Source organism: Lagenorhynchus albirostris, chromosome 4 (genome assembly GCF_949774975.1).
Source record: "Lagenorhynchus albirostris chromosome 4, mLagAlb1.1, whole genome shotgun sequence".
Classification (NCBI taxonomy): Eukaryota; Metazoa; Chordata; class Mammalia; order Artiodactyla; family Delphinidae; genus Lagenorhynchus; species Lagenorhynchus albirostris.
The window spans coordinates 20403410-20422264 of NC_083098.1; the positions used below are offsets into that span (position 1 = coordinate 20403410).

The following is an 18855-nucleotide window of genomic DNA, read 5'->3' on the forward strand; positions in this document are numbered from 1 at the left end:
CCACCTGTTGAAGGCCATCTGGTTTGTTTCCAGTTTTTCAGAACAAAGCCACCTTTTGTGTGAACATAAGTTTTCATTTTTCTTGGCTTGGGTAAATACTGAGGAGTGGAATTGTAGGGATGTGTGCTAAGAATATGTTTATCTTGATAAGAAACTGCCAAATCGTTGGACCTCCCTGGTGGTCCGGTGGTTAAGACTACTCCAGGCTTCCACTGCAGTGGGAACGGATTCGATCCCTGGTCAGGGAAGTTCCACGTGCCGCATGGTGTGGCAAAAAAAAAAAAAAAAGAAGAAAAAGAAACTGCCAAGTTGTTTTCCAAAGTGGCTGCGCCATTTTGCATTCTCACATGTTAACATTTATGATCCTTGTTTTTTTCTGTTTTTTATCCTAATAATGTCTGCTCTCATTTTTCTTTTGCACTTTATTATAGAAATTTCCAAACATATACAAAAGTAGAAAGAATAGCATAGTGAGCCTTCGTTGTACCCGTCACCCACCTTCAACAATTAATTACTGCGTGGCCAGTCTTGATTTAAATGTACTCCTACCTAGGTAACTTCGTTACTGATATCTGATTTAGTTCCATTGTGGTAAGAGAATATTTGGTATCATTTGATTCCTTTTAAATATATTGAGGCTTGTTTTATGGAGGGAATATGGTCTGTCTTTTTTTTAAGTCAGTCCTTTTTTTAAAAAAATTATTTATTTATTTATTTTTGACTGTGTTGGGTCTTCGTTTCAGTGCGAGGGCTTTCTCTAGTTGCGGCAAGTGGGGGACACTCTTCATCGCGGTGCACGGGCCTCTCACTATCACGGCTTCTCTTTTTGCGGAGCACAGGCTCCAGACGCACAGGCTCAGTAGTTGTGGCTCACGGGCCTAGTTGCTCCGCGGCATGTGGGATCTTCCCAGACCAGGGCTCGAACCCGTATCCCCTGCATTGGCAGGCAGATTCTCAACCACTGTGCCACCAGGGAAGCCCTGGTCTGTCTTGGTAAATGTTCCTGGTGCCCTTAAAAAAGAATGTTTAGTCAGATCAGATTGAACGCATGTTCTGTAAATGTCATTTGGGTCAGGTTGTTTGTTCAAAGCTTTTCTCTCCTTACTAATTTTCTCTCTACTTGTTCTATTAATTATTGAGAGAAGAGTATTAAAATCTGACAGTATTCATAAATACATCTATTTCTCTTTTCAGTTCTATAAGATTTTGCTTCTCGTATTGTGAAGCTCTTTTATTAGATGCATAAAAATTTAGGATTCTTATGTCCTCTTAATTAATTGATTCCTTTATCATTATGAAATGACCTTCTTTTTTATTGCTGGTAATATTCTTTGCTCTGGAATTTACCTTGACTGAAACTAATATAGTTACTTCAGCTTTCTTTTGAATAATGTTAGCTTGGAACATTTTTTTCCCCATCCTCTTAGTTTTAACCTTTTTGTGTGTTTATATTCAAAGTAAGTATGCACTGCATATACTTGGGTCTTACTTTGTATTCAGTCTCACATACGCTGTCTTTTAGTGGGGTGTTTAGGTGACTTTTATTTAATATGATTACTGATATGGCTGTGTTTAAATCTGCCCTCTTGCTGTTTGTTTTCTGCTTGTCATATCTATTCTTCATTCCCCCTTCCCCTGCCTTCTTTTAGATTAATTGATTATTTGTCATTTCATTTATCTCCTTTTAGATTTATACCTCTTTGTATTTTTTAGCCATTGTTTTAGGTTTATACTATACATCTTTAACTTATCATAGTCTACCTTCAAGTAGCATTATATCTCTCTATGTATAGCATGTTAACAGTATATTTTCATTTCCCCTCTCTTGACCTTTGTGCTATTATGTCATATATTTTACATCTGCATATGTTGTAAATCCCACCATTTATTGTTTTTTATTTTTGCTTTAAATCGTCAGTTATCTTTTAAAGAAACTTTTAAATAAGGGAAAGAAAGTATTTTATACTTACCCATGTGATGACTTCCTTTAATTTTTCTTATACCACTGGTGTGCTGCTGATAAATTCTTTCAGTTGTACATCTTAAAGTCTTTATTTTGTTTTTGTTTTTCAAAGATATTTTTGAGGAGTATAGAAATACAGGTTGACACGGTTTTTCTTTCATGTCCTTAAAATATGCTGCTTCACTGTCTTCTGGCTTGCCTTGTTTCCAAAAAGAAGTCTCCTGTCATTCTTACCTTTATTCCTCTGTACATAGTGTGTCAGTTTTTTTCTCTGTCAGCTTTTCAGATTTTCTCTTCATCGCTAGTTTTCAGCAGTTTGATTATGATAAGCTTTAGTGTTGTATTCTTCATGTTTCTTGTGCTTTGTGGTTCACTGAGATTCTTGGATCTCTGGGTGTATAGTTTTTATTAAATGTTAAAACTTTTCAGCCATTATTTTTTAAAATATTTTTTCCATCCACTCCTCTCTTTTCTCTTCTGAAACGTCAACCTCATGTATATTTGGCCATTTGAAATTATGCCACAGCTCATTAATGATCTCTTCTTTTTAAAATTTTTTTCATCTTTTCAGTTTCATTTCAGATAGTTTTTTTACTGTGTCCTCAAGTTCACTAATCTTTTGTCTGTACTGTCTAATATGTTCTTAATCCCATCTGGTGTGTTTTTCTTCTCAGACGTTGTAGTTTTCATCTCTGTGGGTTTTGAGGGGGGGGTCTTTTTTATATCTTCCATGCCTCTCCTTCGCATACTAATGCTTTCTTCTCGACCATATGGAGTATATCTCTCATAGCTTTTCCATGTACTTACCTACAAATTCTGTTTTCTGTCTCATTTCATTTCTGGATCTGTTTCTATTGAATGATTTTTTTCCTCGTTATGAGTTATATTTTCCTGTTTCTTTGTATGCCTGGTAATTTTTGATTGGATGGTAGACATTTTGAATTTTGGATTGTGGGTAGTTGGATTTTTTATTTTCTATGCATCTAAATATTTTTGAGCATTGGGATGAAGTTAAGTTTGGGAATAGCTTGATCCTTTCTAGACTTATTATTAAGCCTTTTTAGGGAGACCAGAGCAGCCTTCAGTCTAGGGTTAGCTTGATGCCATTACAAAGGCAATACCTTTCTGACTGTACACCCTAACACTTCGTGTATCACAAGCTTTCTTGAACTATTCCAGCCCTGTGTGTGCTCCAGGGGCTGTTTTGCCTGTGCTTCTGATTGTTCTTTTCCCAGCCTTGGGTCATTTCCTCACACACATGCTCTGAGTGTCTCTCGGTATGTGGTTCTTTCTTCTCAGGTATCGGCCTGTGAATTCTACCCTTGTTGACCCCCTTTGTCTCCTAAACTCTGGGAGGTCAGCAGGCCCTGTTTGGGCTCCCCCTTCCTTACTGCAGCCTGGAAGCTCGCTCTAGATATTAAGGCAGCATAATTTTAGAATTCACCTTATTTGTTTTCCTTTTCTTAAGGCTCACTGTCCTATGCCACCTATTGTTCAGTGTCTGAAAACTATTTTTTCATATGTTTTTTGTTGTTTAAAATGCAAGGTTCAATCGGTCTGTGTTGCTCTATCATTACCTAAGGTAGAAGACTGACTTCTGTATTGGTTCATTTATTTCCAGAGTAAATCCATTATTCACATAATGAAAAATACAGATGATGACTTTTCACAGAGATTAAATTAGATAATATACATGAAAAGCACTTTCTAGGTGGTAAAGTGCTGCACACGTGTTTATCATTGCTGTTACCTAGAAGATCAGCCTCGTTTTCCTGTAGTTATGGGTGGTGTCTGTATAGGAGTAAAGCCTAAAAGGCCAAAATACGGAGGTGTTGTTTCTGAAAATCCCCCTGTGCCTCCATGCATACCAATGTGTCATATTGCGTGTTTTTCTGTGCTGGATTAATTCATGCATTTATTTATCCAGTAGACATTTATTAAGCACCCAGGTCTCTAGTCACTGGATATCTCTGCTCTCAAGGGGCTTATATTCTGTATTTTCTTTTCGGTGTCTGTCTCCGCTGTCCTACTTTTTTTCATCACTGTCTGTACACCTGTATCATTTCATCTCTGGGCCTCTGTATGAGTGCTCATCTCATTCAGCCTTCACCTCCTATGTTTTCTTTCCCTAGTTTATCTAGTTTTCCAACATTATCTTCTTCTTTATTTCATTTGATCCAATTATCATAATATTTCTATCTTTCCTCTAATATTCCTGCTAATATTTTTTTTTCTCTCTGAGTAAAAGCCAGAGGAAAAGAAAAGTCCTTACAAAAGCTTACAAGGCTTTAAAAGAACGGTGCCCCACTTATCTCTTTGAACTCCTTACTTACTTCTGACCCCTTGTTCATCTCACTCCAGCCACACTGGCCTGTTTGCCATTGTTGTCTTGGGGACACCAGGCATGATCCTACCTCAGGGTCTTTGTACTTGCTGTTCCTTCCACCTCAAATGTTCTTTTTCCATATATCCATGTCTCACCCCCTACTTCCTTCAAGTCTTTGTTCAGTTGACATCTTTTCAGTGAGGCCCTGTCTGGCCTCTTCCTATTTTTAAGTGCCGTGCCTTCTACTACTGCCTTTCCTCTTCCCCATTCCTACTTTATTTTTCTTGGTAACACTTTTTACCTTTTAAATTATAAAATTTACTTGTTTGTTTCCTCTCTGTTGTTGCACTAGCATATAAACTCCATGAAGGTAGGGATTCCTTTACTGTTGACAGAAGCACCCAGGACGCTGCCTGGTACTAAGGAGCAAAATAAATATTTGTTGACCGAATGAGTCTCCTTGGTAAAGTGCTGTTTGTTGTATTACATTTATTGAATACACTTCTTTGTTTCATGTACTTTATTTTAAAACATGAATGGCTGGAGCATTTTATATATTTAAAGATCCCTTTAATTGCTTTAGTTAGCATATTAACATATTTTGTTTTATGGATATGTAGGCTTCACAATATAAAAAATTATCCATCCTTGATTGAAGGTATACCTCAAGACTGAGTACATGTAGAGTTGGACATTCTAGTGGTCATAAATAATTCCAACCTTAGAGACAGCCCAGGAGGAGATGGGACTCCTGGTAGACATTAAATCCCGTCTAGAAACCCAGGGATGAGCCAAAAGAAAAAAAATCTTCTAAATATAGTATTTTGCATATTCTTTTTTAAAAAGTTAGAAAAGTTAGTATATTTGGAACTAAAATTTCTTTTCATACAACTCTCCTAGAAAAATACTTTAAAATGAGTCTAGGTAAAACTTTCTTATTAAGATATGTATACCCCACTCCCTTATTCATAATTTGCAAGTCTAGTAAGCTTTGAAAATGAAAAGATTTTTCTAATTTTACCACAGACTGATTTGGTGGCAAAACCCAGCCTGACATGATGTGCAGCTGGTTATAGTCTTTATTATTCCATTTGGTGAGTCTGCTTTGTATGTTTCACTGCAGAAATAGTAATGTGTTTGAGGGCCAGTGATTGAGGGCCTGTGCATTTTTTCTCAATCCATAGCTAAGGTAAAACAGGACTCTCTAGTCATTGACTGCCTAATTCTGGTTTGTCGTTGCTGTTACTGTTTTTTCTCCAGCTTTGCAAACCTGGGTATACTTCACGTGACAAAGAAAAAAGTATTTGAAACACTGGAAGCACGAATGACAGATGCATGTATAAGGGGCTATAACCCCGGACTTTTGGTGCATCCTGATCTTGCCTATTTACAAGCAGAAGGGGGAGGAGACCGGCAGCTCACAGGTGAGTATCACTCTCCCAGCCTTGCTCCTTTGAGAGCTCTGGCTCTCCTTGTCCTGTGTGTAGACCATGTGCTCATCTTATGCCCCAGGTTTCTCCTTCTCCTGGTCTGTACCCCAAGCTGCTGTCACCCTTTCCCTGCTCAGAAACCTTTGATGGCATCCTGCTACTTCTAGAATAAAATCTGTACCCCCATAGACTGGCATACAAAGCCGGGCCTCAGCCCCCTTTCCAGCTTTATCGGAGGTCCCACCTGTACCCACCTCTCCCCATCACCGCCCCCTGAACACTGATGCATACTCATACCTTTGTATGTGTCTTCCTCTACCTAAAACACCTCCCCCCCTTCCCTTTTCAACCTGTCAGGACCAATTCAGAATTCAAGACATGGTTCAAAGAACACCTGCTCTGTTATACCTCCCCCCGCTCACCTTATTATAAGGAATCTTTCTTTCTTTGGGCTCTTCAGGCTCATTGTAAGCTATCCTCTTTATCATAAAAATGCTACGATTGTGTGTTTTCCTGCCTTCACTTATATTTTTTTCTTTCAACCCTAATCCTTGTTCCACCACATATGCCATTTCTGCTTTTATGTGTTGTCCTTTCGTGTGGCCATCCTGTCACCAGCTCATACTCAGGCAGTCCAGAGACAATCATTTTCCCATTAGCCATGTTCTGTCTTCTGCTATTCATCCTCAAAACCTTCACATCATCTTTGAGTCCTCCTTTTCACCTCTGCTGCATCTCCAGTTTGTGGTCCAGCTGTTCTGTGCTCTCTGGGGTTCCCCTCCTCACTCCATTTTTTGATGGTCTGTCTCTGTCCCTCCCCACTTCTAATCTAGTTTACACCCTGTGGCCAGATGGATCTTACTGAAGCCTACAGGTCACCACTACTCAGTGCCTCCCTGTTGCGTCCGGAATCCAAATTCCATACCCTGGCATTTTAGGCCTCCCAAGAGCTGGCCCCAATCTGCATTTTCGACTTTGTTTCCCACTACATCCCTTCTTGTCAAACTGAACTACACCACAGAAGCACAATTTCTCACTTTCTCTCTTTGGCACATTCTTTCCATTCCTGCTCTTTCCTCTTCCTGGGATGCCTTTTTTCATTCTCCTCCTAAGTTCAAGTTCTACCATCCTTTCAAGATTCAGAGCAATGCCTCTTCTGCTTCAAAGCCTCTGGATTCTCCCCTCCTTTGAAGTTTCATATCACTTCAACTGTAGCTCTTTTATAGTACTTATCACTTGAATTATCACCTCTTGTGATATTGTAAGTTAAGTACGATTATGTCCATCAGTATGACAGCTCCATCAGGAGGGAAGGCGCCCAGTGCAGTGGAGTCATTTGGCTCCTTAGAAACACTTGTTGAGCTGTACTTGCTTAGTGCCAGGTACTGTGCCGGGCACTGTGGGATGAATACAGTCCCTGTGCCCAGAGAGCTTTTGGAATACTTAATTTTCACATTCCTCCAGACAAGTGAGGCATGGTCAGGCTACTGCATTCCATTCCATCACATCCTTTGTGTCTTGGGACAGGGCAGGGGAAGATAGGAGAGAGGCAGTTTGACACACGCAGGACAGTTTTTACTGTGATCCAGAGAAAATGCAGGCCCTTTTTTGATGCCTTTACGTTTGGATGACATAAATAGATAATTCTTAAAATTGTATTAGCAATATGAAGGATTTCGAAAGAAAAAAAAATAGACTTTTATTTTACGTTGATGTTCTTTATTTGGGCTTTATAAAAGCATCCTGTCTAAAACGTTCACGCTTTACTCTTTCCCTGGGCATGAATGCCCCATGTTGTCTGGTCCTAGATCGGGAAAAGGAGATCATCCGCCAGGCAGCTCTTCAGCAGACAAAGGAGATGGACCTCAGCGTGGTGCGGCTTATGTTTACAGCCTTCCTTCCAGACAGCACCGGCAGCTTCACGAGGCGCCTGGAACCCGTGGTGTCGGACGCCATCTATGATAGCAGTGAGTACCTGACTTCTGACAGGAGGCAGCTTGCTGTAAAGTCAAGCACAGACTTCCAGCCTGGCCCCGGCAGTCACTGACTAGCTCTGATTCCTGGGGCCAGTAACCTAATCACTTGGAGCCTCATGTTTATCATCTTACAAAATGAGAATACTGAAATTCAGCTTAAAACTTGATGTTGAGATTAAAAGTGAAATACTGTGAGGTGCTCGATAAATCTTCCTCAGATCACCGTTGTAGTCTTCTACGTGCAATGCCAAATCTCTTATTATTTATGAATTCCTTACTACGAGGATATATTGTTGGTGCTCTTAGATGAGAAGAGTATCTCAGTTGGGGCTCTGAAGAGAAGTTAGTAAAAGACACCTCTTATCCATTTTCATTCTTGCATGTTATAGCTTTATCAAGTTGGGAACATCAGGTTAACTAAGTGAGCAGTACAGATATTTCGTAGCTTCAAAATTCTATTTCAGTCTGTAGTTCCTGGAGTTTTTGAAAGAGTTTTACAGTGGTCTTCAGCATTTACCATGCAAATTTCTAATTTGGTATGCATGGGATTTATTAAACAGATATTTCCAAAAAGTCTACAAGGGCAGTATTTAGGCTCCTTGAAAGGTTATAGAGTTTGGTCTAAGTAGAGAACGCCATGCCCCAAGTACAACAACTAACTGATTTCTCTAATTTAAACATGTTTGAAGGGAAGTGAAAGCTTTATAAACTGATGTAGACTCGCATACCAAAGATCACTTTAAAATGCAGCTGTTGGAGCCAAAAAAAAAAAGGGAAGCCTTATACTATTACCACACAAAACTTTTACCCCTTAACCACACAGAATTCTAATTTCGTTTGGGGAAAAGAAATATAACATCTTCATTTTTCATTTCTGTAGACTAAAAATTAATAAATAGTTTTAGAAAACTGCTTCTCCTAAATTTCTAGGACTCTTGTAAATGGTATCATGGACATAAGTTTGGGGTTAAAGTCTTGACCTTATTGAAATTCCACACATCCATTAGCTTGGAACTTCCTGAAACATCAGAAAATTTCTTTCTCTTTCTCTATTAATCTCTCTTACTGTGTTAGTGGGAGAAACAAATACTGCTCCTTTGTGTCTCATCTGTTTTGGTGATAATGAATGAGCCATGCCCAAGAAGTGCTCTGAGGGTTTCAGAAGGCATTTTTGTTTTATTTATATCCTTGTTAAAGCAGTATGAGTGAAAGCATCTATTTAAACTTTCTTTAAGGTCCCTCATAGGAGGTTAGCATGTGAAGCTGAGGATAAATAATGAAGTTTGTTGTTTTTCTCCTGTGGACAGAAGCCCCCAATGCCTCCAACTTGAAAATAGTAAGGATGGACAGGACAGCTGGATGCGTAACTGGAGGGGAAGAGATTTATCTTCTCTGTGACAAGGTTCAGAAAGGTAAATATATGCTCTGATCTCCAGATGTGAAGTATAATTCTGAGTGTGTTTCTGAGTCACTTTTTGTCAGTGGGCCCAGTAATATCCCTCCTTGCCATAGAACTCCTTTTAAAAATTTATACATTTCCTCTCTTCCAAATTTAAGTTGTCCATGTTATTTTGTTAACCCAACTAATTCATTTTAAAATTTTCAACAGAAGTAAAGATAAATAAGAAAACAGTGACCATCGGAATCAGTGACGTTTCAGGGTTTTTATACTTTAAATTTTGGTATCTGAACTTTAAATAAATGAGTAATAGCCCATGCTTCACACACACACACACACACACACACACACACAGAATAAATGTTTTACATAGTGTAAAATTGTTTTTTGTTTATCTTACCATGCTTCATTGCAACACAGAGAGCTTCTCTGGATATCTTCACATGACACTATGATGTCATTTAAGAAAAAGAAAGAGAATAAGGACTATAGGGAAATTCTCAGAGCATATTCCTCTCATAATTTTCACTTTCAGAAAGGTTCTTGGCATTTATCTCTCACTAAATATAGCGCAAGATTGATAAGTCAGCAAAAGCTGAAGGAGATTGTGTTATTTTCTCAAGTTTCACTCATTTTTTAAATAAAATGATAGAAGGTATAGTATAATAAAGATACACTCACTTCCACGACGGCAGCAGCAGGGCACGTGGCAAGAATCACGGCTTGCACGTGGCCCCAGGCAGTCTCGTCTTTCTGCAGCTTGTAGATCCTCAGGTGTAGGAGCTGTTTCAAGCGCACAGCCTTGAGAGAGTAAGGTGTTCTTGAGACCACCTGTACCAAACCTGTGACCGAACCCAGCGAAGACCTCTATATAAATGTTCAAGATTCCGGCAGCGCATGCGAAGACCTACTCTTTCAGCCACGGGCTGCTGGAGACAGCCTCGTAGACAAAGTGCTCCCGAGTCAGCCTGTTCTAGCTGAGCAGCTACTGAAGACCCTCGTAATCAGACTTCATAACGGAGACTGCCACATTCACTGCTGCGCGGCTCACAGCGTCTTGGTGCTCCGGCCGGGTGTCAAGCCTGAGCCTCTGAGGTGGGAGAGCTGACTCCAGCACATTGGACCACCAGAGACCTCCCGGCCCCATGTAATATCAATCGGCGAGGGCTCTCCCAGAGACCTCTGTCTCACCGCTAAGACCCAGCTCCACTCAACGACCAGCAAGCTCCACTCAACGACCAGCAAGCTCCAGTGCTGGATGCCCGATGCCAATCAACCAGCAAGAAAGGAACACAACCCCATCCATTATCAGAGAGGCTGCCTGAAATCATACTAAGTTCACAGACACCCCCAAACACACCACTGGACATGGTCCTGCCCACCAGAAAGACAAGATCCAGCCCCACCCACCAGAACACAGGCACCAGTCCCCTCCACCAGGAAGCCTATGCAAGCCACTGAACCAACCTCACTCACTGGGGGAAGACACCAAAAACAATGGGAACTATGAACCTGCAGCCTGTGAAAAGGAGACCCCAAACACAGTAAGTTAAACAAAATGAGAAGACAGAGGAATAGGGAGCAGATGAAGGAGCAAGGTAAAAACCCACCAGACCAAACAAATGAAGAGGACATAGGCAGTCTACCTGAAAAAGAATTCAGAGTAATGATAGTAAAAATGATCTAAAATCTTGGAAATAGAATAGAGAAAATGCAAGAAACATTTAACAAGGACCTAGAAGAACTAAAGAGCAAACAAACGATGAACAACACAATACATGAAATTAAAAATTCTCTAGAAGGAATCAATATCAGAATAACTGAGGCAGAAGAACGGATAAGTGACCTGGAAGATAAAATAGTGGAAATAACTACTGTAGAGCAGAATAAAGAAAAAAGAATGAAAAGAATTGAGGACAGCCTCAGAGACCTCTGGGACAACGTTAAACGCACCAACATTCAAATTATAGGAGTTCCAGAAGAAAAAGAGAAAAAGAAAGGGACTGAGAAAATATTTGAAGAGATTATAGTTGAAAACTTCCCTAACATGGGAAAGGAAATAGCCACGCAAGTCCAGGAAGTGCAGAGAGTCACATACAGGATAAATCCAAGGAGAAACATGCCAAGACACATTAAACAAACTGTCAAAAATACAAAGAAAAAATATTAAAAGCAGCAAGGGAAAAGAAAGAAATAACATACAAGGGAATCCCCATAAGGTTAACAGCTGATCTTTCAGCAGAAACTCTGCAAGCCAGAAGGGGTGGCAGGATATATTTAAAGTGATGAAAGGGAAAAACTTACAACCAAGATTGCTCTACCCAGCAAGGATCTCATTCAGATTCAGTGAAGACATTAAAACCTTTACAGATAAGCAAAAGTTAAGAGAATTCAGCACCACCAAACCAGCTTTACAACAAATGCTAAAGGAACTTCTCTAGGCAGGAAACACAAGAAAGGAAAACAGCTATAAAAATAAACCCAAAACAATTTAGAAAATGGTAATAGGAACATACATATTGATAATTACTTTAAATGTGAATGGATTAAATGCTCCAACCAAAAGACAGGCTTGGGCTTCCCCTGGTGGCGCAGTGGTTGAGAGTCCGCCTGCCAGTGCAGGGGACACGGGTTCATGCCCTGGTCTGGGAAGATCCCACATGCTGCGGAGTGGCTGGGCCCGTGGGCCATGGCCGCTGAGCCTGCGCGTCTGGAGCCTGTGCTCCACAACGGGAGAGGCCACAACAGTGAGAGGCCCGCATACCGCCAAAAAAAAAAAAAAAAGACACAGGTTTGCTAAATGGATACAAAAACAAGACCCATATATATGCTGTCTACAAGAGACCCACTTCAGAACTAGGGACACATACAAACTGAAAGTGAGGGGATGGAAAAAGATATTCCATGCAAATGGAAATCAAAACAAAGCTGGAGTAGCAGTTCTCATATCAGACAAAATAGACTTTAAAACAAGAGACAAAGAAGGGAACTACATAATGATCAAGGGATCCATCCAAAAAGAAGATATAACAGTTGTAAATATTTATGCACCCAACATAGGAGCACCTCAATAACATAAGGCAAATGCTAATATCCATAAAAGGGGAAATCAGCAGTAACACAATAATGGTTGGGGACTTTAACACCCCACTTTCAGCAATGGACAGATCATCCAAAATGAAAATAAACAAGGAAACACAAGCTTTAAAGGACACGTTAAACAAGATGGACTTAATTGATATTTATAGGACATTCCATCCAAAAACAACAGAATACACTTTCTTCTCAAGTGCTCGTGGAACATTCTCCAGGAGAGATCATATCTTGGGTCACAAATCAAGCATTGGTAAACTTAAGAAAATTGAAATCGTATCAAGTATCATTTCCAACCACAACGCTGTGAGACTAGATATCAATTACAGGAAAAAATCTCTAAAAATCTCTAAAACACATAGAGGCTAAACAGTACTCTACTAAATAACCAAGAGATTACTGAAGAAATCAAAGAGAAATCAGAAAATACCTAGAAACAAATGGCAATGAAAACACGATGACCCAAAACCTATGGGATGCAGCAAAAGCAGTTCTAAGAGGGAAGTTTATAGCAATACAATCCTACCTCAAGAAACAAGAAACATCTCAAATAAACAACCTAACCTTACACCTAAAGCAATTAGAGAAAGAAGAACCGAAAAAACACGAAGTTAGCAGAGGGAAAGAAATCATAAAGATCAGATCAGAAATAAATGAAGAAGAAATGAAGGAAACAGTAGCAAAGATCTATAAAACTAAAAGCTCGTTCTTTGGGACAGTAAACAAAATTGATAAACCATTAGCCAGACTCATCAAGAAAAAAAGGGAGAAGACTCAGATCAACAGAATTAGAAGTGAAAAAGGAGAAGTAACAACTGACACTGCAGAAATACAAAAGATCATGAGAGATTACTACAAGCAACTCTATGCCAATAAAATGGACAACCTGGAAGAAATGGACAAATTCTTAGAAAGGCACAAACTGCCAAGACTGAATCAGGAAGAAATAGAAAATATGAACAGACCAATCACAAGCACTGAAATTGAAACTGTGATTTAAAATCTTCCAACAAACAAAAGTCCAGGACCAGATGGCTTCACAGGTGAATTCTATCAAACATTTAGAGAAGAGCTAACACCCATCCTTCTCAAACTCTTTCAGAAAATTGCAGAGGAAGGAACACTCCCAAACTCATTTTACGAGGCCACCATCACCCTGATACCAAAACCGGACAAAGATGTCGCAATTAAAGAAAACTACAGGCCAGTATCACTGATGAACATAGATGTAAAAATCCTCAACAAAATACTACCAAACAGAATCCAACAGCACATTAAAAGGATCATACACCACGATCAAGTGGGGTTTGTCCCAGGAATGCAAGGATTCTTCAATATACAGAAATCAATCAATGTGATACACCATATTAACAAATTGAAAGATAAAAACCATATGATTATCTCAATAGATTCAGAAAAAGCTTTTGACAAAATTCAACACCTATTTATGATAAAAACCCTCCAGAAAGTAGGCATAGAGGGAACTTACCTCAACATAATGAAGGCCATATATGACAAATCCACAGCCAACATCATTTTCCATGGTGAAAAACTGAAACCATTTCCACTAAGATCAGGAGCAAGGCAAGGTTGCCCACTCTCACTGCTGTTATTCAACACAGTTTTGGAAGTTTTAGCCACAGCAGTCAGAGAAGAAAAAGAAATGAATTCAAATTGGAAAAGAAGAAGTAGAACCATCACTGTTTGCAGAGGACATAATACTATACATAGAGGATCCTGAAGATGCTACCAGAAAACTACTAGAGCTAATGAATGAATTTGGTAAAGTAGCTGGTTACAAAATTAATGCACAGAAATCTCTTGCATTCCTATACACTAATGATGAAAATCTGAAAGAGAAATCAAGGAAACACTCCCATTTACCACTGCAACAAAAAGAATAAAATACCTAGGAATAAACCTACCTAAGAAGACAAAAGACCTGTATGCAGAAAACTATAAGACACTAATGAAAGAAATTAAAGATGACAAACAGATGGAGAGATATACCATGTTCTTGGATTGGAAGAATGAACATTGTGAAAATAACTATACTACCCAAAGCAATCTACAGATTCAGTGCAATCCGTATCAAACTACCAATGGTATTTTTCACAGAACTAGAACAAAAAAATTCACAATTTGTATGGAAACACAGAAGACCCCAAATAGCCAAAGCAATCTTGAGAAAGAAAAACGGAGCTGGAGGAATCAGGCTCCCTGACTTCAGACTATACTACAAAGCTACAGTAATCAAGACAGTGTGGTAGTGTCACAAAAATAGAAATATAGATCAGTGGAACAGGATAGCAAGCCCAGAGATAAACCCACACACATATAGTCACCTTATCTTTGATAAAGGAAGCAAGAATATACAATGGAGAAAAGACAGCCTCTTCAATAAGTGGTGCTGGGGAAACTGGACAGCTACATGTAAAAGAATGAAATTAGAATACTCCCTAACACTGTATACAACAACAAACTCAAAACGGATTAAGACCTAAATGTAAGGCCAGACATTATAAAGCGGGAAACATAGGCAGAACACTCTTTGACATAAATCACAACAAGATCCTTTTTGACCCACCTCCTAGAGAAATGGAAATAAAAACAAAAATAAACAAATGGGACGTAATGAAACTTACAAGCTTTTTCACAGCAAAGGAAACCATAAACAAGATGAAAAGACAACCCTCAGAATGGGAGAAAATATTTGCAAACGGAGCAACTGGGAAAGGATTAATCTCCAAAATCTACAAGCAGCTCATGCAGCTCAATATCAAAAAAATAAACAGCCCAATCCAAAAATGGGCAGAAGACCTAAAAAGACATTTCTGCAAAGAAGATGTACAGATTGCCAAGAAACACATGAAAGGATGCTCAACATCACTTACCATCAGAGAAGTGCAGATCAAAACTACAATGAGGTATCACCTCACACTGGTCAGAATGGCCGTCATCAAAAAATCTACAAATAATAAATGCTGGAGAGAGTGTGGAGAAAAGGGAACCCTCTTACACTGTTGGTGGGAATGTAAATTGATACAGCCACTATGGAGAACAATATGGAGGTTCCTTAAAAACTACAAATAGAACTACCATATGACCCAGCAGTCCCACTACTGGGCATATACCTTGAGGAAACCATAATTCGAAAAGAGTCATGTACCACAATGTTCATTGCAGCACTATTTACAGTAGCCAGGACATGGAAGCAACCTCAGTGTCCATCAACAGATGAATGGATAAAGGAGATGTGGCACATATATACAATACAATATTACTCAGCCATAAAAAGAAATGAAATTGAACTATTTGTAGTGAGGTGGTTGGACCTAGAATCTGTCATTCAGAGTGAAGTAAGTCAGAAAGAGAAAAACAAACACCATATGCTAACACATATATATGGAATCTAAAAAAAAGAAAAAAATACTGGTTCTCATGGACCTAGGGGCAGGACAAGAATAAAGACACAGATGTAGACAATGGCCTTGAGGACACGGAGAGGGGGAAGGGTAAGCTGGGACGAAGTGAGAGTGTGTCATGGACATATATACACTACCATATGTAAAATAGATAGCTAGTGGGAAGCAGCTGCATAGCACAGGGAGATCAGCTGGTGCTTTGTGACCACCTAGAGGGGTGGGGTAGGAAGAGTGGGAGGGAGATGCAAGAGGGAGGGGATTTGGGGATATATGTATACGTATAGCTGATTCACTTTGTTATACAGCAGAAACTAACACACCATTGTAAAGCAATTATACTCCAATAAAGATGTTAAAAAATAATAATGCAAAAAATATAATATTTCACTTTCACATTTTTCAATAAAAATAATGTAGTTTCTTCACTAAAAAGAAAAGAAAGAAAGATATACTCACTACAAGAATGAGCATTTTCAAAGTAAGCAACTGCATAGCTGGAAATGTAGCCCCTATTAAAAGAACTATGGCTTAAAACAAAGAAAATTCTCCTTTGAGGCTAAATGCTCTGAGATTAAAAAGTCAGAAAAAACGAGATAAGATTTTAAGGTAAAGGTATGAATATATATCTGTATCCCAAAAATGTTTACACTTTCTCTGCAGGTTTTGGTATCAGTATTCTTTCAACCCATTGTATCCAAGTAATATGCATTTCTAGATTTCTGGTTGTGCATACTATGAGTAAACACAATCTGAGTACCTTTATTTGTAAATGTGACTCTTAATCATTATCATTACATTGGAATGGCTTATTAAGAGAAGTCTTGAACCTAGCTTAAAGAATCTGAATAACTAGGTCCAGGGTAGTCCTACCTGAAGGCAGAGGTATTAACCAGTATATAATATGTCTTATCCAACCCTAATATTCCTAAAATTCTATGTAAATAGAAATATAAATTTAATTTTTGCAAGTCAATAGTGTACACCTTCCTATGAAATAGGAAGTGAAGCCAGGGAGATGCCAACCTGAGTTATATTGTCATATTTCTGCAGGAGTAGAACCCATGACTGAAGTGTGAAATTTAGATGTTCTAACTTAACCCGAAGGGACTAGACCAACATGATATATTTAGCAGTTTCTTAATATGGACTAATAAAATATTATAGGGAGGTAGCATAGTAGAATGTGTAAGAGCCTGAAACTTCACTGGGTTCAAATCCTGGCCTCTCCATTTACTAGCTTTTCAACCTTAGATAAGTTACTTAACCTCTCTGACCTCCAGTTTCTCTTCTGCAGAACGAGGATATTAATAGTAGACCTGCATCACAAAGTTGTTGTGAGGATTAAATCAGCTAATACATACATATAAAATCACTCAGAACAGTGTCTGCCATATAGTAAACTTTATATTAGTTAAATATTATTATGTGAATCTGTATCAAGTGAACCACCTTTTGGGATTCTGATATTCCTCACTATCCTTCGTGTTTCTCAGGAGTGAATTGGTTTAGGGATGAAGAAGTGGAAAAGACTGATTAAGAGAAAACTCAGATTGAATAGGTAAATCTAGTACTCTGTCATTGTAAATGAATCTTGGGGCCCATTACTATGGTAACTAATAGAAAATTTTCACTAAAAATTTTAAATAATTCAAGTGTATTTTATATTAATTACTTTTGAAAAAGGTTAAGTACGTAGTATTTATAGGTAGAATCTTGAACCAGCTTTATTTTTCATGTTTTTGAATATTATTATACTATGTGAAATTATACATCTGGACGTGACTGTTTGCAGATGATATCCAGATTCGATTTTACGAGGAGGAGGAAAATGGTGGAATCTGGGAAGGATTCGGAGATTTTTCCCCCACAGATGTTCATAGACAAGTAAGTGGATGATGATGGCGATGAAGATGATTCTACATTTTCTGCCTTATTGAAATTCACTAGTTTCCATATATAAAACAAGGAAAAATCATAAATATTTATTTAACTTTCATAAAAGAGCACTGTGTCTTGCAGGTGTTCCAGAAAAGTTACCTACCATAGAATTATGGGCAAGGCTGTATTAGACCTTGCAAGGCATTTCATTTGGGTGCCTGATCAGCTAGCCACAAGGCAGTGGCCCTTAGGTCCTTTAGTAGAAATGTTTTAAGTGTTGTATTCATCTGTTCAGGCTTCCATAACAAAATATCATAGACTGGGTGGATGAAACAAAAGAAATTTGTAGCTCATGGTTCTGGAGACTAGAAGTCCCAGGTCAAGGTCTGACAGTGTCAGTTCCTTGTGAGGGCTCTCTTCCTGGCTTGCAGACAGGCACCTTCTTGTTGTGTCCTAACAGGGCAGAGAGAGAGTAAGCTCTCTGCTCTTCTTTAAAAAACAGTAATCCTGTCCAATCAGGGCCTTGCCCTTATGACCTCATTTAACCTTAATTCTTCCCGTAAAAGCTCTATCTCCAAATACAGCCACACTGTTAGGGCTTCAACATACGAATTTTGGGGGAACACAATTAGTCCATAACAATGTTCTACCAGTGTAATATGCGGAGACCTGTTAAAAGGGTATTCTACTGAAAAGTGTTGAAAGGAGGAGTCTTCTAGTTGAGGCTGATGTCATCATGATAAATCAAGATCTCCTGGTGACAATTGAGTATACGACTGAGAGATGAAAATGCTGAATCCTCATCTTAATGATTACACTGAACGATTGAGGAATACAGTTTTCACAAAAAGTTGGAAACAATCCAAATGTCTATCAGTAAGTGGCCAGTTAAATAAATTATGGTGTATCTATGTGATGGAATATTGTGCAGTTATTAAAAAGAATGAGTACTCTATGGACTAATATGGAAGAGTCTCAAAGATACAACATTAAAATTTTTTAAAAGGTAGATATAAAGCAAAGTGTATATAAAAAAGATTCTATGTTTATGTTTACATACGCATAAAGAAACTCTGGAAGAATACAACAGAACAGGGAGGGACAGGAATGGCAAGGAGAATTTTCAGTGTACACCATTGTATACCTTTTTATATTTACGAAGCTTGATCCATGTGAATACATTACATAGTCAAAAAATCCAGCTAAAACATCTTCGAGGCGGGGTGTTAAATGCTGACACTGCGTGGCTGCTCAAAGCAGCGGGCCCCTCAGCACCGGTGATTCGGCCCCAAGCATAGTTCAATGAAAAAAATACGTTTTGTTACAAACGCATTAAAGCTATAAGGTGAGATCACATTTTGATAG

General features: G+C 38.7%; 1 protein-coding gene across 6 annotated transcripts in view; it reads left to right on the plus strand.

Annotated features, from left to right (window-relative positions):
* Positions 1-18855, plus strand: part of NFKB1 (nuclear factor kappa B subunit 1) — a 122437-nt gene that overhangs the window by 70858 nt on the left and 32724 nt on the right. For all 6 annotated transcript variants that reach the window (XM_060147641.1, XM_060147636.1, XM_060147638.1 and 3 more), the window contains 4 exons: positions 5550-5713; positions 7528-7686; positions 9003-9107; positions 17405-17496. In XM_060147641.1, coding sequence (XP_060003624.1) covers positions 5550-5713; positions 7528-7686; positions 9003-9107; positions 17405-17496 — 520 coding nt within the window. The remainder of the gene's footprint in view (positions 1-5549; positions 5714-7527; positions 7687-9002; positions 9108-17404; positions 17497-18855) is intronic.